The following is a 27,224-nucleotide window of genomic DNA, read 5'->3' as shown; positions in this document are numbered from 1 at the left end:
TTCTTGTCAAAAAGTAAATTTTCATACCCACCCTCCCATAAGAAGTATAACTTCAAAAATTTCCCTTGTTTATGATTCGAATACTAGTTCTCAGTGAGAGGGGTTGTTTTCATTGTTTCTTGTTATAAGAGAATTTGTCTTATATTTTTTCGTTGGTCATTTGGACCTTTTTTAAAAAATTAATTTCTCGGCTCGTGTGGGTCGTAGAGAGCTAATTTTTTTTAAATTGTAGATAATTTAAAGGACTACAATAATATCTTATTTTCTTAGCCAATACTCGCACCGTTTGCAAAATAATAAGGCAAGAGTTTGCTAAACAAAAAAACGACTTTGACTTAATATTACTTATTTTCTATTTGTTTCAACAAAAAGATTGTTCATTAAATTGATAGAAAATGTTGTAAAGAACAATTCATTGCTTTATATTATGCCGTAGGACATTCTGAAGTCGAGTTATTCCCAAAAAACGATATTTTTGGGTGTTTTCGAACCGGTTTTGCATGCGTTCATTTATCAATAGCTCAGCCATCTTTGGCGATAAAGAGCTCATTTTTTCTTTAAAATGCAGGACATGAACAGGGCTACAAAATAGGTTAGAAAAATGTTAATCATGATATAAGCTTTTTTCGAAATAATGACAAAAATGTGTTTTTTAACAACAAGAATTTGACTTTAAATGGCTGCCATTTTATATTTACTCACTCAAATACAATGAAATTACATACAACAATAGAAAATATTATAAGAAAGAGAATGTATGTTTATTTTTTGGTCTACGACAATCTGGAGCAAAGATATTAGCTTAGAAGTAAAATATCCCAAAAAATGCATTTTTGTGAATAACTCCGCTAAAAAGAATGATCAGGTGGTGAGAAATTGGGTTTAAGCCTTTTAAATATACCCCTATCGATCCATGAAATAAAAACAGACAGAGCCTCTCAGCGCAAGGTGAGGCCCTTTTTTCCGACGCTTTGACTGGAGTAATATAGAAACAGATACACATTTTTCTTTTGTATTGTTATTGTGCATTGCAATAAACTAATAACAATAACATATTTCTGTGTATAGCCTGGTACGCTGCTCGCGCTAAAATTTAGCTGAGATAAAATTTCCATACAAGTTATCGATAACTTGTATGGGATCCATTTTATCTTGGCTAAAAATTTTCGATAATTTGTATGGGAGCTAAAATTTAGCGCGAGCAGCGTACCAGGCTTATAACAAGAACAAGAATTGCGTGGGCGCCCCACGGTATGCAACAATTTTTCGGATATGACTGCAGCTGTAGAATCTTGATGTAGCATCCATTGAGGGGTTTTCTGGGTTCTCAGTCAGTGTTGCCATTAGTGCAGATTTATCTGCATTTTGCAGATTTTTAATCCATTCCCAGACTTTTAAGAACCATAAATCTGCAGTACAGATTTAATCTGCAACTGAAACTTATACTATGTTTCCACCTACGCTAAATCCGAGATTTAGCTAACTAGATTTAGAATAAATCTCGAGATTTATTTTAAATCTACTTCGCTAAATCTCAGATTTGGGTTGAGCTGCTCTAAATCTAAGATTTTCACCTACTTTCAATCCGAGATATAGAAGAAAACTCGAGATTTGTGCTAAATCTACTCAGCTAAATCTCGGATTTAGGGTAGGTGGAAACGTAGTATTAACGTTTCAAAAACAGAAATGGATTTCATTAAAAATATCTTGTAAATGTAAATTAATTAAGGCCAAGGACGAATTAAGACACCATTTATTTTGCCAAAACTATCAATTTTTCCTATTATTTATTACTTTAGTTTTCGAATCAGCTGGAGTTTGTTCATAACATTCTATAATTTTCCTTCTTGAAATCTAGATTTCATTTTCTCAAATGCAAATTTTAACAAACACTCAGTACGATTTTTATTTTATAGAGGAAAAAGCTTAACAATACAATTATTTAGAAAGTTTAACGATTTAAGCGAGAAAAAATACTCCCATAATTAATTTTGCTGACACCTGTTCGCAAACTTTTTCAAATTGAGTATGAGTATCCCAAATTTTAAAAAATCTGCATTGCAGATTTTTTTTCGTCGTTTCTACAGATTTTTCAAAACATTTTCATGGCAACACTGTTCTCAGTTGTTATTAGTTGGCTTAGTTTGGGGGTGATTTTGTAACTTCGTTACATTCCCCTCTTTCTTCGGTAGACGAGAACTCTCTCGTCGTAAATTCTATCTATATAAAAAAAAGAAACATTATTAATTTAATTTAAAAATTAGTTTGTTTGTTTTTTTTTTTTCTTCTTTTTTTTTCGGTTTTTTTTTTTATTTTCAGGTTTTTTTTTTTTTTTTTTTTTTTTTTGTTTGTTTTTTTTATATTTTTATTTTGTTTGTTTTTTTTTCAATTTATATAAATAACTGAAGAAGAATTCTCCATTTAATTTTTTTTTAGATTTCTATCACAACACTTCGATATCGCATGTAGAATAACACTTATCAAAATACTTCGCATTCAAATAAAAATGAGGTAGATGTAACAGTTCACTTTGAACTCATTTTTTTACAAGACACGATCGAAAAACAAAAAAATGAGTGCAGCATATTGACACATGTTTATTTTGCACCCACTTTGCCAAACTTTTTGGTGTCAATTTTGATTTTCACAAAATCGACTTATGACCAGGTTTTTACTGCAAATACTCTTATGTGCGTCGCGTCGCGCGATTTATAGCTTATGCTTTCAATAAAGCCCAAATGAGATAATTTCACAAATTAACTCATTTCGAATGTCAAATCGTACAGGAAATTTTTTTTTTGACGTGATTTGTTAATATATTCCAATTCCAACCTCATGCAGTAATTTTAGTTTATTTTATGGTCAAAATTAAACTTCAAAAGTCTTCCACATTTCTTATACGAATTTCAATTACGATCTTTCAACCCACCATATAAACGGTCCACCTATGGGAACTGCAATTTCATGAACGACGACTGACCAAATCTACCAACATACCCCAATATGTCAAAAAAATATTATCCAAAGGCAAAACCAAAATAACAAATCAAACTTCGAAAAAATACAGATGGATAGGTAGGTAGGTATACAACTGGAAAATAAAGAAAAAAAGGTGAATTAGATATTATTTAAAATTTATTAATCAGGTAGGTACCTACATAATAAAATTTATTAATTTTGGTTTATTCTATCGTCTCAAAAATTATATTGATTAAAATTTGTTTTTATTTTTTGTTTATTACCAAAAAAACCACTTTAAATTTAATTGAACAATCGTCATTACAACTTCCGGTGATGGTTTTATTAGAATAATTTTTCAAATTTTTGTTATTTTCGATTGATGCCCTTTCAACCCATATAATGTCTGATTATATTCAGTCAGAGTGCTGGGTTTTTTGATAGTTTATGCCATGGCATTCTCATTTGTTCAATTTTATATTTATAAAAAGACCTAAAATAACGATTTTACCCTATTTGTTAATATAATGAAGACTATCATTCGAAACATCATAATCAATTTGGTAAATAAATGAATATCGCAACTTAAGCTCAAATCAACTTACAAAATTATGTTTCTTATCAAAAGTAAAAAACAATGTTAGTCCAATTCAAAAGTAGCTACTTACGATCAGTCACTCGCGATTTAGCCAAGACTACGGTTGAAAACATGAATCTTAAATACCAATTCATACCGATTGTTGTTATTCTTATTCAGTTTTGTAATGCAAATAAAAATTTAGAATCTTGTAATGTGCAAAATTTAGAACATAGAGCATATGGTTACAGAGATTTTATTGAAGTTTCTTCAATAAAAACAAATTTGCCAAAACACAATGAACGATTACATATGAAATTCTACGTAATGACTTCGATGGAGGCCCACATATTGCTTTCAGAAAATAATAGCCCCAATTGGGAATTCCCTGTTTATTTTAATTTTCATTTCGGTTGTATTGATTTATCTGTAGCTGCAAAACATGGTCGTGGTTATGAAATCGGTAACATATTGAAGTTTTTTGTCATTAAAAAAAATTCTTAAAGCTAATTTGCCTCTTTATAATTTTACAGTTCTTGGTGGTTATGGAAATACGCTTTCTTGGATAAGTACTGGAAAGTCTATAGGAATTTCTAGAAATACTGAAGTTAATTCTCCCAACATCTTATCGTCTTTGGATCCAATACCAGTTGAAATAATTCAAACCAATGGTAAAAGTGATTGACTTAAAATAAAAAAGTTTGTATACTTAACTAATGTGTGATTTTATTTTCAGAAGGGGAACTTATTGTAAATGTACCCGGGCATAGAGTACCCCTTTTAAAATATTTGGATATGAATCCCGTGAATATAAAATATTTTAGCTTTGGTACTTATGGAGGAAATTCAGCTAAATGGTTCTACAACTGTCCATTGGATGTATATTGTGAGTAAAGAGTGATACCGATTTTAATATGATCTTTGTGTTTGTAGTACAGTAAAACCCGGATAAGTACTTCACCTTAAATGCTTCGTTTTGATAGGCACTAAAGCGGGTTAGGTACTTACAAGAACCCACTTAATTGCTAATAGGCACTTATCTCATTATTTATTCAATAATAAAAAATAACATGTTTGATAACTAAAAAAATTATCTTCACAAACAAAATTTACTTTGAAAGTTTAAAATAGCAAACAAGTTAGTTTCTACCTTTAGTAAAATTTTTGAAGCGCTATAGCAAACGAAGTTTTTCTTATTGTTGAAACTTGTTTCAAATGTGTACTTAAAAGAAATTTCTGCATGTAAATTCAATTATAAGTATTTGAAATAGCAGGTAATTAAGCGGGGAAGGTAGTTAAGCGAAAGGTACTTAAGAGATGAGTTGTATATGAAAAAATCCTTAAAATTATGGTTCTAAAAAAACAAAGGTACTTATGCGGGTTAGGCACTTAAGCGAGAGGCACTTATCCGGGTTTTACTGTAATTTATTGTGTTTGAGTACCTAATTTTTTTTTTTTTGATAGGTACGAGAAAAAAAATATTTTTACCTAGGTAGACATAATAGTCTATTGAATAGACAATTTTGAATGGAACAAATTCGTTCAAGAGTTTTTATTGCTGATTATGATTCCTTGACATAAAAGAATACTCCAGCCAAAAGTGCTACTAAATCCATTGGTGCATTTCTGAGAAAACGGCAACACTGGTCGGTTTTCAGTTTTTTTTTTTTTTATTTAACTCGAAAACTTAGCCCAACTTTGAAATGGTTCAAAGACACTTTTCATAGCAAATTAAATTTTCTGTCAAGTTAAGATGGTTAAAAAATTTTAAAAATTATTTTTGACTAAAATTCTAACCTAAAATCAAAGACAAAAAAGTTAAAAAATTGACGATTTTATTTTTTTTTTTTACTAAATCAAACTTTGTACAAATGGTATAAAGTAGAGGTAAAATCCTTTGATAATATGCAATTTCAAGAACATTTTTGCATTTGTATTCTTTTTTTTATTTACACACAAAAACCAATAAAAAAGGGCTATTGAATTGAGCTAAAATAGAAGCACTTGTTTCACAGTTTTCACAAAAATTTGCAAAGTTAAACTAACTAAACGGGATATCAAAATGAATGATCTCGCTCTCAGGGAGAGAGTGCATATAAGATTATAAGGGAACATTAAAGCGTTCGTTATTTTTGAATCAAGTTGCTATGTAGAAAAACTCTTTCTAAATAAAAAAAAATTTGTAATTTTTTCAAATTTTTATTTTGACGTTAGATGGCACCCCAAGAGGATTTGAGTTTTTTTCTTATTTGAAATAGGTATATGTTGACTTATGACGCCATTTTTTTCGTTACAGCCTGAAAGTAAAATTTTTTAATGAGGTTCTTGTCTACATTAAACACAGTTTTCAAAAAAGTATAAACCATTTTTCTAGAACCAGGCGTTTAGTCAGGGTATTCATGTTTTTTTTTTTTTTTTGGTTAATTAAATCAAATATGTTTTATCAAAACGAGCATGTGAGTAGCATGAAAAATAAAATAAAACATATAAAATACATGCATGTCCGGACTAAACCCAATCATATTTTTAATTCTCTCAAAAACTGCTCCTACGATTTTGATTACAAAATCCGACTAATAGTTTTTATCTTTTAATGAAAAACGTGACTTTGAATTTTTTTTTGGAAATTTTGGTGTTTAGGTGTTGATTCCTCCAAATTTCTCAACGTCGAGAAAACCAAAATAAGGACTAGATCAGAACAGAAAAAAGGAAGTGTGACTGTGACTTTTGCATTAAAATCCAACTGTTGTTTTTTGTATTGTTCGATTTGATTAAAAAAAGGATTTTTCTGTTTTTTTTAATTTCAAACATTTCTTTTTGATTTTTTTTTTACGGAATTCAATGTTTTTGGTTTTTCCTTTTAAGTTATTCAAGTTCATAAGTTAATGGCTTATTTACGTGTATCTTCTTCTATTTCAGCCAACACAGATTCCCCAAGGACGATTGCTCCAAGAAAAAAAGCAAACAAAACGTTTCTAAGTCTACTGACAGAAATAAAAGACCTAAAAAAAGAACTCAATGAACTTAAGCAAAATCAAATAACAACAGAAAAACCGAAAATAGATATACGAATTGGATGAGGGGCGAAGAATACATAATTACTCTCAAAATGTTTAAAAATAAAAGTTGATATGCAGAAACTGTTTCTTGGTATTTAATTTGTTCACCTTTATTCATCTGTAAATGTGTACAAACATTTAGTTATACATATATAATTCATATTTTTTTAAGTTTAATTACAGCTGGCAGATCAATTTATTCGAGTTTTTAATATAAATATATACAAAATTATACAGGGCTTGGCATTTATTTTAAGACGTTAAAAGGGTAAGATTTTCAGTTTAGTCAAAACAAAACTATTCATATTATGTTTTCAATTTTTAGAAATAATTTTACGCTATTGCACAATCACAAGAAATAAAACTTAAAATAAATAAAATGCACGACTGGGTCTCACGAACTTGCTCTTAGAGTTCAAGTTGCTTAAATTGTTAAGACTTTTTATATAGAAATTTGGGAAATGTCAGGTACAAAAAAAAAAATAAAATATAAAACAAATGAAATTCGTTTTTAAACAAGTACCTATGCAGTTTTTATGAATGATTTTTCGGAAAAAAGTTTTAAAATAAAATTGGTATGCCATTTTGTAGAAATCACTAATTAACATCTAAAAACAACATTTCAAAAAAATTCAATGTCCCGTTTTCGGAAATTTGATTTTTCAAAAAGATTTTCAAAAATTTTTTAAAAAATCCAAAAATTATTTTTTCCAAAATATTTCTGGCTTATATTAAAATTATATAAATGCTTCTTCACAAAAAGTTTCGTTGAAATCGAATAAGTACTTTCCGAGATAATCGGATTTGAAAAAAAAAACGGTTCTATAGCAGGTACCGTTAATAATGATTTAAAAAAAAAAAATTTTATTAGGAGATAGACCTTGTGTTTAAACTTACATTAGAATTTTTTAAACAAAATCGTTGGAGCCGTTTTCGAGCAATTTCAATTTTACTAAAATCATTTTTGGTCCAAAAAAATTAATTCCAAAAACCCCTCTGTAGAGTCGCCAAATAACGCTACATACCAAGTTTGACATCAATCAGTCCATCCGTTTAGGCTTTAGCTTCGTTTATAGACAGACAGACGGACAGACAGACGGACTTCCGGGACCCACTTTTTTGGCATTCTCTACCATCGTAATGTTTTGGAAAAATGCTATCTCAACTTTTTTTTTGTACGAATGCATAACTTGAGGTATAGTACCTATATCGCAAGTAAAAAAAAAAAGAATTGAAGAATCGAATTTTTTTCCAAATTTTGTTTAATTTTAATCAAGTGAATTTTTTAGCCTTAATTTGTCTATTTTTTTTTAACTTCATATGGTTTTTTTTTGTTAAAATTTTTTGATCTTAAATAAAATGAATTGCACAGCTGTGTCACATATATGTATGTATTAAAACCTAAAATAGCCATACACACAAATGATAACATTGAAACAATAGACAAATAAGTTGGAACCTGCAAATGAAAGAAAAATTAAATTAAATTGCTTTAGCTTCATATTTGTAAATATTAGCACTAAATTACAAACAAAAAACAACACATAGGGGAAAGTGGCCTAAAATGGCACCCCAAGGTAAAATGGCCCCCTTGCTAGAAATCGTAGATTCGAAAGAAACTTTTATGAACGCGATTCTTTAGTTTATTTGGCAAAACCAACATATACGAAATTTCAGGAACTTCAAGCTATTATTTGAAATTTGACAGGTCAAACTGTCTCTATCCACATCAAAAAGTACACTCGTTAAAATTTTGTGAAATTTTTTTTGCAAAAAAAAGTATAAAAAACATTGTTTTTTGGAAAAAGAAGTTAATGTGTGTACGCATGAAGTATTTCTTATTAATTTACTGAAATAAGTTGGTTTAAAACGATTTTAAATTTTTTGATGTAAAAATTAAATTGAAAAAACGCAAAATGGCCTACTTAGTGCTCGGGTAAAATGGCATACCTATTTCACATGTCATTTTAAATTTTTTTTCACATTTTATTTTTTTTTTAAGTGAAAATAGTTGCTATTTATGAACGATGTACTGAGAGGAAGTCCTGGACTGAGGAAAGCCCTTGATTCCGTCAAAAACCTGGAAAAAAGCATCCAAAACACTCAAAGTTGCAAAAACTACAAAAACGAGACGAGCAACCAACATGAACTGGGTTTTGATAGACTCGATGAAAGATCTGGGGGGATTAAGCACCACTTGTTCCAAGAAAATTGAAAAGAATCCCTTTGACTCAATTTTGCATTTAAAATCACGTATGTTTGGACAGTGTGCCATTTTACCCGGGTAAATTTGATCAGTGAAATTTGTAGACGTCTTGAAAATTAAAAAAATTAAATACTTTTTGGAACTTTTTCAACTCGCAAATGAAAAAAATGTGACAGTAATATATTAAACTTTGAAATGTATATAGCATTTAAGTTTGAATGCTACTGTTTTTCGAGATATAAAACATTTTCCTTAGGGGGGCCATTTTAGGCAACCTTCCCCTAAATCACAAAATGAACAATTTACATTGAAGTTGCAATTTGCAACCCTTATATTAAAACACACAACGTCACAAGTTTATTTTTTTTGTATTAAATATACATAAACAATTAAAATAAACAAATATAATCACTTTAATGATTAAACGAAAATATTTAATTGTATATAAACAATTAAATAAACAAATTTACAACAAAAAGGTTTATCAAAACATAACCTACAAAGTACACATATTATTTTTACTAAAATGTCACTTATAAATTTATGTCCCTGAACAAATACACATTAAATTTAATTAATTTAACAATCTTTTAATATTTTTACAATAAAAAATTAAACAAAACACAAATATTTCACGAATAAAATAAACAAATAAAGTTAAACGTCACTTGTAAACATGCGCGAATAAACAAAGTTGTTTTGACGATACAACTTTATAAACCGAGATTAAAAAACTTATTCACAATACAAATATTTAGTTGGGGAACAATAATTTTGTAATGAATTATAAAAAATGTTAATAATTTATTAATAATTTAATATTTTATAATTCCCAATAGATCCAATAAGTGAAAAAGAGACAAACATATATACCGACAACAACAAACAATCATATGAAAGCTAAGCAGCTGGAAGAAAAATGCTGCCAAGGCTCATTATTTTCAATAAACTTCTACAAATTTGAATGGCAGCACCAAAGCTCGAATTAGAATATAAAAGGGCGACAATTTTCTGAAGAAACTCACTTTTTCCCGACATTCCAAGCGAGAAGGATCTAACAAAATTGTAAGTTGTAAATCAAATTGAAATTGTTTCACGAATATATACGTAAAACAAATATAATTTGATATATTTTTTAACATTAACGTTTAACACTAAATAGTAAAGAAAAGGTGGAATTCGAAATTGAAATCGATCGATGACAATATACGTCGTTCGAACATAATCTCGAAAAACCCTTTTTTAATTGTGATCGTTAGTAATTAATTAACATAAAGTAGTATTAACGAAGAAAAAAAAAATAACAAAAATAATAAAAAATTATTAAAATAATAATATATTGGATAAAGTAGTATTTATAATTAAAAATTCGATTGGAAAGTGTTCGATGACAATATACGTCAAGCACAAATCTTTCGAAAATAGTTATTTATATGAAATTTAATTAATTAAGCATTATCCAATAATTGTTAAGAAATTAAACGGATAATAAAACTTACATTTATTAATAAAATTATCACCGCTTCCGACTTCTTATTTTTATGAATTTAGAACCTTCGTCGAATACGTACAGTCGTAAGTATCAACGTTGGTCAAAAAACATTGGTGGTTCCATCCAGGAACGGTGATAAATATTAATAATTTGTTAGTTTATTAAAACCGAATACTTTTCTTTTTTTTTATTATTTTTTTTTTGTTCACTTTGTTTTTTTTTTTCTGTGCTAATCACAGCAAAAAAAAATCAATTACACGACCGGGTTACAAATTAATCGCATTTATATCCATTCAATCATGAATGATCTTGACAAGCTATTAGTCAATCAACTCGTTTTGAAAACGAAGATTGAAAAAACAATCGAAAATGGCAAGAAAACCAGATTGGAAAAACGAACGGCTGGTTTTTACAAACAAAAAATGATCGATATGCGTGAGTTTTGGCATGAATTCGTTAAACAAGATCGACAAATAAATGAAGCCATCATCATATCAAAGGCTGAGTGCGAGAATGCTTATATAAAAAAGCAACAATTCGATGAAATCGAAATCAAATACGATGCACCCAGAGAAAAAACGCATAGTAATTTTTAATCCGTTCTACATTGAATCAATGGTGAAAAATATATTCATTAATTTTCTAAAAATCGTCCTATGGTTAAGTTACAGTTTGTCACATCAATTTTTATAAGTGAGATGGCACAGTGGTAAAGCACAAGCTTGTCAACCCAGGTATAGCAGGTTCGATCCCCAGCGGATGCCAGTTTTACTTTTTTTTATTTTTTTTTAATGTGTGAACAACTTTGATTTAAAGTGTGCTACTTTGATTCAATCATTTTCCACTTTAGGCTAAAAATGTAGTGATTTTCCATTGATTCAAAGTGGTTTCGATTGATTTTACGTTGTTTTTTGGCTCAGTGTGAGTATATGGGCGAGCTTGAAGATGGTATCAATAGAACAGCTACAGATACCAACCCAAATTCAACGGTTTTAGCAGAACCTCAGTTCAAATATACTCAATTGCCAAAAATTACATTGCCAAAATTCGATGGTGATTATAATTCATGGAGATCATTTTCCGATTTATTCACATCATTAATTCATGATAACAACCAGCTGCAACCGGTACAAAAACTCCATTATTTAAAGGGATGTCTTAGTGGTGATGCGGAAAAATTATTAAAACATACTCCCATCACTAATCAAGATTATGAACCGGCTTGGAGTAAATTAAAAAAGCGATATGAAAATACTAGAACTTTAGCAAATTTTCACCTCAAGACCCTAGTCAACCAAATCAAAATTACTGCTGAATCGGGAAAGAGCCTAAAAATGTTAGTCGATACAACCGAAGAGTGCTTACAGCAGCTCAAGGTGTTGAAAATAGACACCAGTCAATGGGATGCATTGTTGATATTTTTGATAGTTCAAAAATTACCATTTGTGACATTGCGCCTCTGGGAAGAGGAATTGGGAGATAACCAAGAACTTCCAAAATACTCAACATTTTTAGCATTTTTAAACAAAAGGATTCGAGTATTGGAATCCATCGGTAGTATTATTGGTGCAAAACCAAGTACCACCAACATCAAAAGGGAAAACATTCAAACCTATCACACCCTCGTTAATTCTTATTGCCCCGCCTGCAACGAAAAACATTACGTCGGGACCTGTAAAACTTATTTAAATATGGATGTACCTACACGCAAAAAAATAATTAAAGCATCGAATAGATGCCTTAACTGTTTTTCAAACAAACATTCGCACGCAAAGTGTCGAAATAAGTTTAAATGCAAACAATGTCATCAATCACATCACACTACACTTCATTTCGATGAGTCTTCATCAAAGGATTCAAATACTGAAAGGTTTAACAGTAATGATGCTGAAAGGACAAACACTTTCCTGTCAATGGAAAATTGTAATGCTCTATTGCCAACCACATTGGTAACAGCATGTGACCGCAATGGTCGTTCAACAATATTGCGATGCCTGATAGATACAGGATCGCAAACCTCATTCATCACAGAAAACGCCTGTCAGAGGATGCAAATACGTGGAACACCCACATCAATACAAATTCATGGTCTAAGCAAAAACCAAACTGCATGTTCCAAACAAAGGGTGCAGTTAAGACTTAAATCTACTAAAAACAACCACACGGCGGTAGAAGTGAAAATGTTCGTATTAGAAACAATCACTGACCTACTGCCAGCTAAAGAAACATCAAGTCAAGTCTTAAACATTTCAAAAATCTTAAACTGAACTGGAAACCTAATCCAGTAGACATTTTACTTGGAGCCGATGTATATGGCCATATTATTCGCGAAGGCATACGCTACGCTCCAGGTAGATCCGTAGTCGCCATCAACACTATATTTGGATGGATAATATTAGGAAATAATTTTATCTCACCTAACGCTTCAGTGAAGGTATTCATCGCAACTACAAACCCCATCAACGAACTCGGATTTCTACTTCAGAAATTCTGGGAGATGGAAGAAGTGCAAACCTTCAACACACAAACTCCAGAAGATCAAAAATGTGAGGAGTTATATAAAACCAACTATGAACGGCTGCCAAATAATCAATATATGGTAAAATTACCATTCACAGATCCAAATGGACCAAGTCTAGGTTCCTCAAGGGAACTCGCGCTGAGGCGTTATGAATATTTACAAAGGAAATTATCCAAGAACGCACAACTTAAACGCGAGTATGAAGCCTGTTTGGATGAATATATAACCATGGGTCACATGGAAGAATATGAACCACCCAAACCAAATGAACCACATTATTACATACCACATCATGCGGTTTTTAAACAAAGCACCACTACCAAACTACGGGTAGTTTTCGACGCATCTGCTAAAACTACAAATGGTAAATCACTGAACGAGCAATTATTGATCGGTCCAACTATACAACCGAAGTTATTCTCTACTGTTCTCAATTGGAGAAAACATAAGGTAGTGATCACAGCAGACGTTAAAAAAATGTATCGAATGATTTGGATGCACCCAGAACATCGCACGTTTCAGCGCATCCTATGGAGAGATCCAGAAACAAAAATGCTTAAAGATTATCAACTTAAGACCGTCACCTTTGGCGTGTCCCCTGCACAATTTTTATCCGTTCGCACAGTACAACAAGCAGCACTAGATGAACAAGAAACATATCCATTAGCAGTGAAGGCAACTTCATCAGAATTTTACTTTGATGATTTACTAAGTGGAGCAGAAACCATCGATGAATGCCTGAAATTACAGAGGCAGTTACGAGATATGCTTAGTAAGAGTGGATTTAAACTCCGAAAGTGGGCAAGTAACCGAGTAGAAGTCATATCACACTTACCAACAGAAGATAAGGAGCTACAAGGTTCACTCGAACTACAAGAAACGGAATCTGTAAAAACTCTGGGAATTCGATGGTATCCTGCATAAGATTACTTCACTTTTAATGTTCAAGGTTTATCAGATACGCAGGCCAAAACCAAACGTATCATACTCTCGGAAATAGCATCATTGTACGATCCAGTTGGATGGATCTCGCCTATCATCATAATAGCCAAAATACTTATTCAAACCCTTTGGATCGGCGGTTACTCTTGGGATAGCAAGGTCTCTCAAGATATCACACAACAATGGTACGATTTTAAAGAGGATTTAAAAAATCTGAATAAACTAAAAATTCCACGATGGATTGGTATATCGAAAACCAACCAAACAAACCAAATTCATGGATTTTGTGATGCTTCTATTAAAGCATATGCCGCAGTTCTATATATTCGAACCCAAGATGAAAATGGAAACATCAAGGTCAATTTATTAACTGCAAAATCCAAGGTTGCTCCAGTAAAACCAATAACTTTACCTCGTTTGGAATTAAACGGCGCATTATTGCTAGCTAAACTTATAAAAGCTACGATTCAAGACATGCAACTTGAAACCTTTCCTGTATTTCTATGGACGGATGCTACTATTGTTTTACAATGGATTCGAGAGCATCCATCGAAATGGAAAACTTATGTTGCAAACAGAGTTGCAGAAATTCAAGATGTGACACCTACTGAGTATTGGCATCATGCTCCCACAAAGGATAATCCAGCTGATTTAGCTTCGCGGGGAATAACAACCAGGCAAATCCTTGATTGTGATCTATGGTGGCATGGACCTGAATGGCTTTGCCAAAATCAAACCCAATGGCCAAGAAATCCAATTCAACTCGAAGGAACAACCTTAGAAGCCAAGGCACCATCTATAAATGCATTACTTTCAACGTCTTCAAGCGACTGGTTGCCAAAGTATTCATCATACACTAAACTTGTCAGAGTAATAGCTACGGTATTGCGATTCGTCGAAAATTGTCGCGACCGTGAAAATAAACGAACAAGTCCGTTATCCGTTAAGGAATTGAATGAATCAAGCACGTTGATCTTAAAAATGGTACAAATTTCAGCCTTTAAATCTGAGTTACATATATTTAAGGCAGAAAAACCTCTATCCAAGAAAAGTCAGCTTATGACGCTCAGCCCATTTTTAGATGGAAATGGTTTGATCCGAGTTAAAGGTAGACTGGAAAACGCAGATGTTCCATATGATATGAAACACCCCATCATTTTATCCCGAGATCATCACGTCTGTAACTTGATTATTGATAAGGCCCATAAGGAAACATTGCATGGAGGCACTTCATTGGTTCTTAACACTCTTCGCAATAATTTTTGGATCCTCGATGGAAAACGAGTCGTAACACGGGAAATTCATAAATGCGTTATATGTGCAAAACATCGAGCAGCAACAACGCAACAACTAATGGGAGCTTTGCCGGCACCTAGAGTTAACCTCACAAGACCCTTTACACATGTGGGTATTGATTACGCTGGACCCATACAACTTAAAATGTCCACTCACAGAAGCGCAAAACATTACAAAGGATATTTTTGTATCTTAGTATGCATGGCAACCAAAGCTATACATATAGAGGTCGTATCAGATTTGACCTCAATGGCTTTCATAGCAGCTTTAAAAAGGTTCCTGTCTCGACGAGGATTATGCTCGGACATATATTCAGATTGCGGAACAAACTTCAAGGGTGGAAAGGTAACATTGGATCGCGATCTAGAACAAGCCATCAAGGAAGCAGCTCCAAACATAGCAAATTATTTGCCAGCCTTAAACATTAACTGGCATTTCAACCCACCTGCCGCTCCACATCACGGAGGATTATGGGAAGCAGGTGTAAAATCCATCAAATATCATTTGCGTCGTGTGCTAGGCATAACGGTTTGCACATTTGAAGAACTCGCGACATTGCTTGCTCAAATTGAAGCATGTCTAAACTCAAGACCCTTATGTGCATTGAGAAATGATATTGATGATCTGGCGGTTCTAACCCCAGGTCACTTCCTCATCGGTCAGGCTTTAAATGCAATCCCTGAACCTGACCTAACAGCATCAAACTCTTCGTTCAACCAAAGATGGAAACATGTCCAACAAATGAATCAACATTTTTGGAAAAGATGGTCAACGGAATATTTAAACCGTCTCCAACAACGCCCTAAATGGCTAACCAACGAACAAAGCCTTAAGGTTGGAGATGTTGTCCTAATAAAGGATGAAAACACTCCACCGACTGCTTGGCCTTTAGGGATAATACAAATGATTCATCCTGGAAAGGATGGATTGGTACGAGTTGTAACAGTTCGAACAAGATTTAGTACTTGTCAAAGACCCATTGTAAAAATTTGTCGTTTGCCGATCGACCAAGTCGAAACTATCACGACAACATGAAACCAATTTATACTAATACTTTGTCCATGTGTTGTTTGTAGTGTCGTTCTTTTAAAACTTTCATACAAATTTCTACAAATAAATATTCTTACAGTTTAATATGCAATCCAACTGGGACGATATGGATTATATCACCATTCTTGAGGATATAAGGTTTTCACCACCTAACATTTCAACCCCATTGGTAGAATTGATACAGGAAAACCTAAGGTGGTCGGCTGAAGTGGAGAATGAATCCGAATTTATTCAAAATAATGAAGGCTTTACCGAACCCCAAATACAAATCCATAGAAACGAAGGCATACCGATTCCGGTTACTATTAATGGGTCGACGATACATTCCCTCGATAGATTACGCCCATCCTCCACTATCCAAGAAATAAAAATGAGGATAGATAATGATTACCAGAAGTTTATAACCCGCGAAGGGGAAGAACTCTTCATTAACAGGGATACTCTTAGTAGGATTGATTTTGAAAGGATCCGAAATACATAGTAAGAGGAAGCAATTTTCGGTAAACCTACCTGACAGGTACCAAGTCAAGGTAAACGTAAACAAGGCTGGAAAGGTTGTCTTTCATCACCACCATCGCCGGGGCATAGAAAAAATAAAGGCCAGAATACTTGAACGTAACCGTTCAACGGGGGGAAGATGTTCAACCACACATTAAAATGAATTTAAATACAAATTAAAATATATTGTATAATTTTATAAAAGAAATGAATTTACTAGACACTGAATTAAAAGATTAAATAATTTATTAAAAATCTTGTTTTTCATTTTTTTTAAGATCACATATTACATATCGCATTTTAAATTCTTAATCTAACTTAATTCTAAGCTTAAAATTAATAAAAATTCTTAATATTCAGCTTCAATCCTGAAAAAGAAAAAAAAAAATTTTTATTATATGTTGCAAAGGTAAAATATCATCAATTTACCCTATTTTATAAATGCAATGTAAATAAAAAAAATTGCAAATTTATGTCCATTGGAGCGCCAGCAAAATCCAATTGCCTAATAAGGGAGTTGGAACCTGCAAATGAAAGAAAAATTAAATTAAATTGCTTAGTTTCATATTTGTAAACTATTAGCACTAAATTACAAACAAAAAACAACACATAAATCACAAAATTAACAATTTACATTGAAGTTGCAATTTGCAACCCTTATATTAAAACACACAACGTCACAAGTTTATTTTTTTTGTATTAAATATACATAAACAATTAAAATAAACAAATATAATCACTTTAATGATTAAACGAAAATGTTTAATTGTATATAAACAATTAAATAAACAAATTTACAACAAAAAGGTTTATCAAAACATAACCTACAAAGTACACATATTATTTTTACTAAAATTTCACTTATAAATTTATGTCCCTGAACAAATACACATTAAATTTAATTAATTTAACAATCTTTTAATATTTTTACAATAAAAAATTAAACAAAACACAAATATTTCACGAATAAAATAAACAAATAAAGTTAAACGTCACTTGTAAACATGCGCGAATAAACAAAGTTGTTTTGACGATACAACTTTATAAACCGAGATTAAAAAACTTATTCACAATACAAATATTTAGTTGGGGAACAATAATTTTGTAATGAATTATAAAAAATATTAATAATTAATTAATAATTTAATATTTTATAATTCCCAATAGATCCAATAAGTGAAAAAGAGACAAACATATATACCGACAACAACAAACAAGCTAAGCAGCTGGAAGAAAAATGCTGCCAAGGCTCATTATTTTCAATAAACTTCTACAAATTTGAATGGCAGCACCAAAGCTCGAATTAGAATATAAAAGGGCGAACATTTTCTGAAGAAACTCACTTTTTCCCGACATTCCAAAATTGTAAAATTCTAACAAAATTGTAAGTTGTAAATCAAATTGAAATTGTTTTACGAATATATACGTAAAACAAATATAATTTGATATATTTTTTAACATTAACGTTTAACACTAAATAGTAAAGAAAAGGTGGAATTCGAAATTGAAATCGATCGATGACAATATACGTCGTTCGAACATAATCTCGAAAAACCCTTTTTTAATTGTGATCGTTAGTAATTAATTAACATAAAGTAGTATTTATAATTAAAAATTCGATTGGAAAGTGTTCGATGACAATATACGTCAAGCACAAATCTTTCGAAAATAGTTATTTATATGAAATTTAATTAATTAAGCATTATCCAATAATTGTTAAGAAATTAAACGGATAATAAAACTTACATTTATTAATAAAATTATCACCGCTTCCGACTTCTTATTTTTATGAATTTTGAACCTTCGTCGAATACGTACAGTCGTAAGTATCAACGTTGGTCAAAAAACAACTGGAGTAATAGGCTATATCTCAGTAAAAAATGATCGTATCATAATATCACAAAAATCATGTGAAAGCTATATTCTTATTGTTTTACGATATGCGTTTTCAATATTTTATTTCAAATTGTGAAATAGCAAATCATTGCATCCAAAAACCAAAATTTTTCAATTTTTTGTTTTTATTTTTCTTTTAAGATAAAATAATTATTATTATTTAGAACGGCTATTTATTAAACTTTAAGTTTCTTTTTGTTTCAAACTTCTTTCATTTGGCCTCAAAAACGGATCACTTTACACTTTACAGGAAATTTAAGGATATATTTAAAAACTTCATTTATTTTTTAAAGAAATCAAGTTTACTTTCTATTAAAACAAATGTTTTCTAACATTTTTACATCAATTAATAAAACCTATCGAAATAGGCCTTTTTACGGTTATCCAGCAACAAAATATATACTCATTTTGGATTTGCTGAGCAAAATACCCAAAACACAAAAATTAACGGATCAATAAAATCAAAATTCGCTAAGTTCATACTCATACCGAAATTTTCTTTAATGATAATGTTAATGAATTTTTTGAAGCTGGGAGCAATCTTGAAGTTTTTTCTTTATAAGCAGAAGAGTGAATATAGAAAATCCAATCCTTTATCAAGACCTTATTACTGTTCACCTTTAGGTATGTATACATTTCAAAGATGTACATAGAAATAAGCAATTTGATTTATTAATTATTATTTTTAGTTTTCGACAACACTGGTCGGTTTTCAGTTTCTTTTTATCTAACTTGGAAATCAAGCCTATCTTTAGAATGGTTCAAAGACAAAGAATATTATGTTTTCTATGAAAATTGCTGATATCATAATATTATTTGAGGAGATGTACAACTTTCATGTACAAGACGTTTATATTGCATATAATTTCTTGGAAAAGTAACTTTTTTATCATATTAAATGAACGTCCTTTTTGTTCTCTGTGTTCAAAGTCCCTTCTTATATTTCAACTTCTTAAGAAGAAAAATTTTGTATTGCTATAAAGTTACGTTGCAGAAGAAATTCAGATTTCTTATCTATTTTTTATATGTTTCTTAATAAAATATTCTGTTTTTTGTTTTCTTTTCTTATAGGTTCCAGAGTAAAATATTCTCTATTTAGAAAGGTCTCAGATGGCAAAAAGAAGCAAACAATTTTTTTTTGGAATAAGATTTTTGATTTTTTTTTTTTTAATTTTCAGATAAAATTTTTGGTTATTAGTCTTCAAGTATAATTATTAATTGTTTTTCATTTTATTTTATGCTCACTGATCACCATCAAGTCCCAGATTAAAAGAACCAAATTCCGATAAATCGGAAAGCAAAATTTTTAAAGAGCGAGTTGCGAGTGAAATGTTTAAGGAGCATATCTGTAGGAAGGTCTTGCAAAACCCAATGTTAGTAAAATTCGAAAATAGCCATTCAAGATCAGTCTTATTTTAGTCAAGATCGTGTCGCGGTTAAAAAGATGAACATTAAATATCAATTATTATTGTTCAATAATCCGTGCCTACTACGGAGAAGACTACCAACACACACGCATGACATGCCAACCAACAACACCAACCAACGATCGTGTGTGTTTCCTTATTCTTCCCTCCCTCTCTTCTCGTCAGTCTTAACAAGATCTCTCAATAAAGAGGACGTCCAGTCCTATTGCAAATATAAACTTGTGTTTTATTTATTTATAATTACGAATTTATTATACAGTCCGCTAAAGTTATGAACAGATTATTGTTCACGGTCCTTCGTAGCCCAATATTGAGCTATGCACCTATTAAAATTACGTTTTAGTCTAAGTGAGAGTGCAAAAATTCATAAAAAAAAAACAAACAAAATCCTCGCGAGTACAAAAAAAAAAAGATACAAACAGAAAAACAACAATAATAAAACAAAATCGAAATACCACCATGAAACAAAAAGGATAACAGAAATTGAAACAAACTATAAAAGAAATACCTACGAGTGTAAAATAAAATCAAACAAAAAATATCAATAGATGCATTTAATTTATGAATGTAATTCAACTATGCCACATATGGATCTCCAAGGACTCCCTGTTTGTTTGTTATGTTAATTGAGCGAAAGTGAAAATCCAGCAGCAGATCTGGCTGTGCGTAGTCAACACGATTTCAACTGGGCAAATTCCTGTGAAAGCATTTTACATACCTGCACATTTTAAATTATAAGTAGCTAACAGCTACGAAATAAAAATATATAAGTAAGTAATATGTATCAATTCCAATTAACCATTTTCATATTTTATTATATTCAAACTACATACATATACATATCTTGAGCTATAAAACACAAAACAACATTTTGAAATATCAATTCCCAACGATTTATAAAGGTACAAAACACCATACTTAAAAACACACTTCAGTATGTACACATTACATTTTGTTATGTACCTACCTACAAAAATGTCGCTCTTTCTTCATTTAAAAATGTTATTATTTGCTTGATTTTGCGAATATTAAAAAATATATATATTTTTACCTTTGCACATTAATACCCACTCTCAAGCCAAAAAACAAAATAAAAAAAAAATTAATTATAAAAAAAATAATTCCATTTTGCAGTAGGTACAAATACCTACCTATGTATGTATTATGTAATGCATTCATAGGGCATGTTATATGTTCATTTCGATCAATTTTACCTTTCAAAAGACACATCTTAGGCGCATATTGTTTCATATGAAATAATTAATGAAAATAAACCTTATATATTACGTACATAACATACTTTGCAATTATTATGATGCAATCATATTTATCTTTTATGTATCCGCATGCGTGCATAAGATTAAAATTTTTTAATATTACACTCAAGAACTCAAGCAATTTCTGCGTTAAAATAAATTAAAATCCTATTTACAAATCAGATTCATCATAGGTACATGAAAGATTTTCCCAATTATATTTCCAATAAGGAAAAGCAAAAAATCAGTACAAATTCGATTAGGTACATTAAAAATACAATTCAACCTCAAACTACAAAACAAGAGACATCGGCCAATGGTGTCGCGGCCGCGTACACATACATCAACCACCGAAATGTATAATTCGATGTAGGTAGATGGTAGTATTTTTTGCACTAGCTATGTATGTACGCAAATGATCTATTTTGCTTGAAATCTATCCCATCTTTTCCTTTCCTATTTTTTATGCGACCAACTTGGTGGTGCAGCTGTTGGAAAAGAAAACCCCGTTAGGTCATCTTCATAGCCCTTTTTTTATGTGTGTAGTGAGAATTTTGTTTTCTTCAGTCATTTAGTGGTACATTATTTTTGTTGCTTGTCACTACACATTACCCCTTTTGTTGTTGTTCGTTCAGATGGAGAATTGTTTTTATGCCGCAGGTAGCTTTGTGATCCATCCATTCAGCACAGGCGAGGCGCACAGGATCCTTAGTATTTCTTTTTAGAAGTCTAGATAATGTTGTTTTGTATTAGGTGCCTATAATCTCGCGCCGTTTTGTTTTTTCTTTTTAAGTAGCTATACGTCTAAATTTTTATTTGTGATGACTGATGATTCTGATGAGTATCTCTGATTCTGGGTGCCTATGCCTATAAAGCAATGCTAAATTTAATTATGATTGAGCGGACGCATGATTGTTATTTGGCATTAATGTCTTTAAAAAGGAGACAGTCGATAGGTACATATAGAAATGAAAATTCTTTTTATAGTAGGTAGGTACGCTACAGACCTATCTAGGACCTACTAACCGATTTTATAAAAAAAAAATATGATAAACGAAAGTATGTATTATGGTTCGTGCATCTACATTTGTACATACACATGTACCTATACCTATATTACTTTGAAGTTAAAAGAACAGAAACAAAAATTGCATACCTTAAATTGCTCGTTTAGAAATCAAACAATTTCTAGATTTATCAACCACCGAACTTTTGTATGCAGGTACCTACATGGGTCGTATGTATGCACAGCACACATCTATTTTTAGAAAATATATCAAAATCTATTTGCATCGATTTGTTGTTGTGATATAATATATCATGCAGATAAAGAAAGTAAACCCGTTAGGTCATCTTTATTGCCCTTTTTATTTGTGTAGGTAGCAAGAGAGTTTTGTTTTCGTTTTCATCAGTAATTTAGGGGTGCGTTGCTTGTGTCGCGTGTCACTCGAGTACACATTAGGTACCCTTTTTACTTTTATGGCAGCTTTTTGTTCAAATCGCGAATTGTTTTTAGGGTGCAGGTAGGAAGATTTGTTTTCTTTAGTGATGAGTCTGTGTACCTATAGAAGTGCCAAGTACAACATACATACATCTCCACAGACAAAATATGCGATGAGATGATCGCGGATACCATAAGTAAAGTACCTAGGTAGGTATGAATCAAAACATAGCAAATAAAAATATCAACTGCCACGAATAACAATTAAGGCCAACGATATTTTTATTAGCTTTACAACAAAGCAGGATCTTGTTTTGTTATTGTTTAGCAAATAAATTAATGATCTGATCTGGATCACAAGGAAAATAAAACACAGCTATTTACAACTTGTGCTATTATGTATCTTGCCTATGTATGTACAATGTCAAATTTAACCAGGCTTGTCACATACAAAAAGGAGAACAGTATACCTACATTCTACATATCAAGAAATAAAAAAAAAAAAAAAATAAAAGATTTATTTTCGTTAAAGTAATTTAGATTATTACCACATATTGCCATCTCATGTATGAGCCGCCAAACTATTAGCGAGTAAATAGAAAAAGTGGTCCTTCACCAAATAGTGTAAGAATGTATCTATTTATTCGAGAATCTACCTACGCGCTACACATTTATATATTTGTTTTGCAAAGTATGTATGTAGCCCAACTCGTTTTTTGTGCGAACAATTTCTTTTCCTTTGTTTTAGGGTTTGTTGTTGTGAAGAATCTACACAGCTGTTGAAATAGAAAAATCCGTTAGGTCGTTTATTGCCCTTTTTGTAAAAAAAAGAATTTCCTTGTCATTGGTTCAGTCAAGTAGGTAGGCAAGCACACATTTTACTAGACAGTAAGATCATTACCATTTTTTGTCGGCTCAGATTGAGAATTCGTGTTTTTTAGTGTAGGAAGGTATTTTTGAGCGAAATTCTTTTAGGAGGGATGGAATCATAATCTTAGACAGCCGCATCACAGGCAATTAAGAATTATTTTATGATACCTATTTGTATTTTATTTTTGTTCTGATTTAGGTGGTGAGTTTGAAGTTCATATGTGCCAATGCTTAATTGAGTTGTGGTCATAATTCAATTATTTACAAAGCCGATTGAAATACATTTTCCTATGTCATAGCGATTGATAGACAGTGGCTGTTGGCTTTTCAGTGGTTGTATCTCCTTGGGTAGGATTTGGACACAAGACAATAAAAACAATATCACTTTTCTTTAACAAAAACAAAAAAAAAAAACCTTTAATGATTTATAGTTTAAGGCTATAAAACTTTATGCAAATGTATTCATTTCGTTGTTTGAAGTAATACATACAAAACTTGAGCGCTTGTACCTCATTCAAAAGCAAATCAAATAAAAAAAAAAAAAAAAAAAAAAGAAACAAAAGCAATAATATTATAAAGACAACTGCCATATTTCACCACCTAAATCGTTTCTTGACCTAACTAAAGGTTTATCACACACTTATGCACTTAATAGGAAGTGTATATGTCAAATTTCTGGGGTTAAGAAGAAAATTGTCTCAGAAGGAAATAAAACAACAAAGACTGCAAAGAGTCCGGAACAAGTAGAAAATCATTATACAATCACAATTTCATATCATATCAAACGTTTAAATCGATAAACAAACCCACCTTCTCAATGCACAAACAGTTGAACTCAATTAATTTTTCATTTGAAGGAACTCATATTTTTGTTAAAAAAGACAAACAATTAAAACATAATAATTCATTTCATAAAAGAGGATTTGCCGATATAGAACTAATAGTGGGACACACATTCTTGCAGGAAAGTTGTTGTCTGCAAAGGGTGCACTTTCGATATCTTTTATTGAGTGTGCGTTCTTACAAAACGCACATTCTTGCAGACAAGTTGTTACAAACGATAACCTTTTAGTTCTTATATATTCCAATTTTGAGTGTACGTTCGCAAGATGAATCATTTTTTAATGAGATAAAATTCATCCCAGCGTACATTCTTGCCGAAAAGCAGATCGCCTACATAAGGTGTCCTTTTAACAATTCAATTCTGAGTGTGCGTTCGCGGAGACAAGCAGATCGCCTACAAAGGGTGTCCTTTTCTCAATTACATTTTGAGAGTACGTTCTTACAAAACGTATTTTCTTACAGAAAAGCAGATCGCCTACATAGGGTGTCCTTTTCACAATTCAATTTTGAGTGTGCGTTCGCGGGATGAATCATTTGTTCAGGAGACAAATTCATCCCAGCGTACATTCTAACATGAAACTAGAATGAAGCATTTGTTCAAGAGACATTATTCAATCGAAAAACATCCGTTGATATCATATGTTCACCAATACAAAACACTTCAAGCAAACATACATAATAAAAAAAAAATGATTATTCCATGAAAACTGCTTAAGAAAAGGCAGCTATATCAGATCGATCGCATTTTATATCCATAAAAACAAAAAAGGTTAAGCAATTGAAAAATAATAAATTGATAAAACCAAAAGTTTTTCATTCACACCTACACCGAAAAAAAAAACCAATATCAATTTAACATTTTTTAATTATCAAATTAACATTTTTTAAATATCAGCCAAAAATGCTATATAAAATGTGTTTTATGATATTTAAAATGTTAAAACAACATTTTTATTATCAGGATGATATTTAAATGTCACATTTTGGAATTTTTTTTTGATATTTTATTATCATTTTTTCATATCAATTTCTCATTTCAAATTATTGAAAAATATTAAATAAAAAATTCTTAATGTGTACTAATTTAAAGGCGCTTTGTGTTTTTTCGAAGTAAAATGTATGATTTACTGAGAAAATTTGATCGGCACTAAGATTTTACTTCACATAGTTTGGGAGAAAATAACAAAACAATTATATCACCTATAAGAGAAAAAATAATATCACCATTATTTTGTAAAAAATATTCCCTTTCAGTAATGTGTTGAAAAAAGAAAGAAAATTCTTAAAATAATAAAAATAATAAAAATGAAAAGGAAAGAAATAGGTTTCATTATAATAAACTAAAACGTAAAATCTAGTCAACATTGATATTTTAATTGTCAAAGTGAAATTTTCACTATCCACTTAAACTTAAAAAAATGTCAAAATGATATTTTAATTGTCAAAGTGAAATTTTCACTATCCCACCTGAAATTAAAAAATGTCAAAATGATATGACAAAATATCAAAATTGATATTTTAATTGTTGGACGACTTTTGTCACTGAAAAATGTTAATTTGATAGCTGTTATTATCAAATTTTTTTTTCGGTGTATGCAAAAACCTGTTCAATTGGTTATTTTCAAATAACACAAATTAACATAGGAATTAAATCATTGGAAGCAGAGCCATAAGGCAAGCTCAATTATCAAAATTCAGCAAACCAAGCAAATCAAATCATAAAAAAAAATTCAAAGACTATCATGCAGAACAAAAATGCTAGTACATTAACATCTATGAACATATGTATCTATATATGTTATATGATAGGTCTATTGCGCAAGAGCAATAAATACCTTAAACCAGCAATTTCTTTCTTTAAACAAAAAAAAAAAAAAACAACACATCTTAATTTTTGTATTCGCCAAATATTAAACAAATTCAAGTATTTATTTACATCACATACTATACAAAAAAGGGCACGCAAGGTTGGTGTTCGGGGTTTAACGTAAATATGAATTAATGAATACAATTTTTCTAAAGAGGCTACTAGCATCTCTCATAACGTATCTTAAGTTGTTTCCTCACTTCCGAGAAAAATTGTTTGATTTCCACCTTTTTTTTTATTGACGTTGGGTTGACAATGGGTTGGACTAAGAGTGTGCGTCCTTACAACGCGCACATTCTTGCAGAAAAGGATCTACCTACAATGGGTAACCTTTTGACATTGGGTTGGACTAAGAGTGTGCGTCCTTACAACGCGCACATTCTTGCATAAAAGGACCTACCTACAATGGGTAACCTTTTGACTTTGAGTTGGACTAGAGTGTGCATCCACACGAGGTGCACATTCTTGCAGAAAAGGACCTACCTACAATGGGTAACCTTTTGACTTTGAGTTGGACTAGAGTGTGCATCCACACGAGGTGCACATTCTTGCAGAAAAGGACCTACCTACAATGGGTAACCTTTTGACATTGGGTTGGACTAAGAGTGTGCGTCCTTACAACGCGCACATTCTTGCCGAAAAGGATCTACCTACAATGGGTAACCTTTTGACTTTGGGTTGGACTAGGAGTGTGCATCCACACGAGGTGCATATTCTTGCAGAAAAGGATCTACCTACAATGGGTAACCTTTTGACATTCAAGAAAAGGACCTACCTACAATGGGTAACCTTTTGACATTGCAGAAAAGCACCTACCTACAATGGGTAACCTTTTGACGTTCAAGAAAAGGACCTACCTACAATGGGTAACCTTTTGACATTCAAGAAAAGGACCTACCTACAATGGGTAACCTTTTGACTTTGAGTTGGACTAGAGTGTGCATCCACACGAGGTGCACATTCTTGCAGAAAAGGACCTACCTACAATGGGTAACCTTTTGACATTGGGTTGGACTAAGAGTGTG

At 31.2% G+C, this 27,224-nt stretch overlaps 2 protein-coding genes across 2 annotated transcripts; both read left to right on the top strand.

The window, feature by feature from the left end:
* Nucleotides 1-3,620: 3,620 nt before the first annotated feature.
* LOC129905904 (uncharacterized) lies at nucleotides 3,621-6,675 on the top strand. Its single transcript, XM_055981531.1, has 4 exons — nucleotides 3,621-3,998; nucleotides 4,069-4,206; nucleotides 4,272-4,421; nucleotides 6,455-6,675. Exons 1-4 carry the CDS (start codon nucleotides 3,668-3,670, stop codon nucleotides 6,613-6,615), a joined length of 780 nt encoding a protein of 259 aa, XP_055837506.1. The 5' UTR covers nucleotides 3,621-3,667; the 3' UTR covers nucleotides 6,616-6,675.
* Nucleotides 6,676-11,221: 4,546 nt separating this feature from the next.
* LOC129912408 (uncharacterized) lies at nucleotides 11,222-16,086 on the top strand. Its single transcript, XM_055990663.1, has 3 exons — nucleotides 11,222-12,524; nucleotides 12,581-13,672; nucleotides 13,739-16,086. Exons 1-3 carry the CDS (start codon nucleotides 11,222-11,224, stop codon nucleotides 16,084-16,086), a joined length of 4,743 nt encoding a protein of 1,580 aa, XP_055846638.1.
* The last annotated feature ends 11,138 nt before the right edge of the window (nucleotides 16,087-27,224 follow it).

Source organism: Episyrphus balteatus, chromosome 1 (genome assembly GCF_945859705.1).
Source record: "Episyrphus balteatus chromosome 1, idEpiBalt1.1, whole genome shotgun sequence".
Classification (NCBI taxonomy): domain Eukaryota; kingdom Metazoa; phylum Arthropoda; class Insecta; order Diptera; family Syrphidae; genus Episyrphus; species Episyrphus balteatus.
This window is presented reverse-complemented; position numbering and strand designations above follow the sequence as displayed.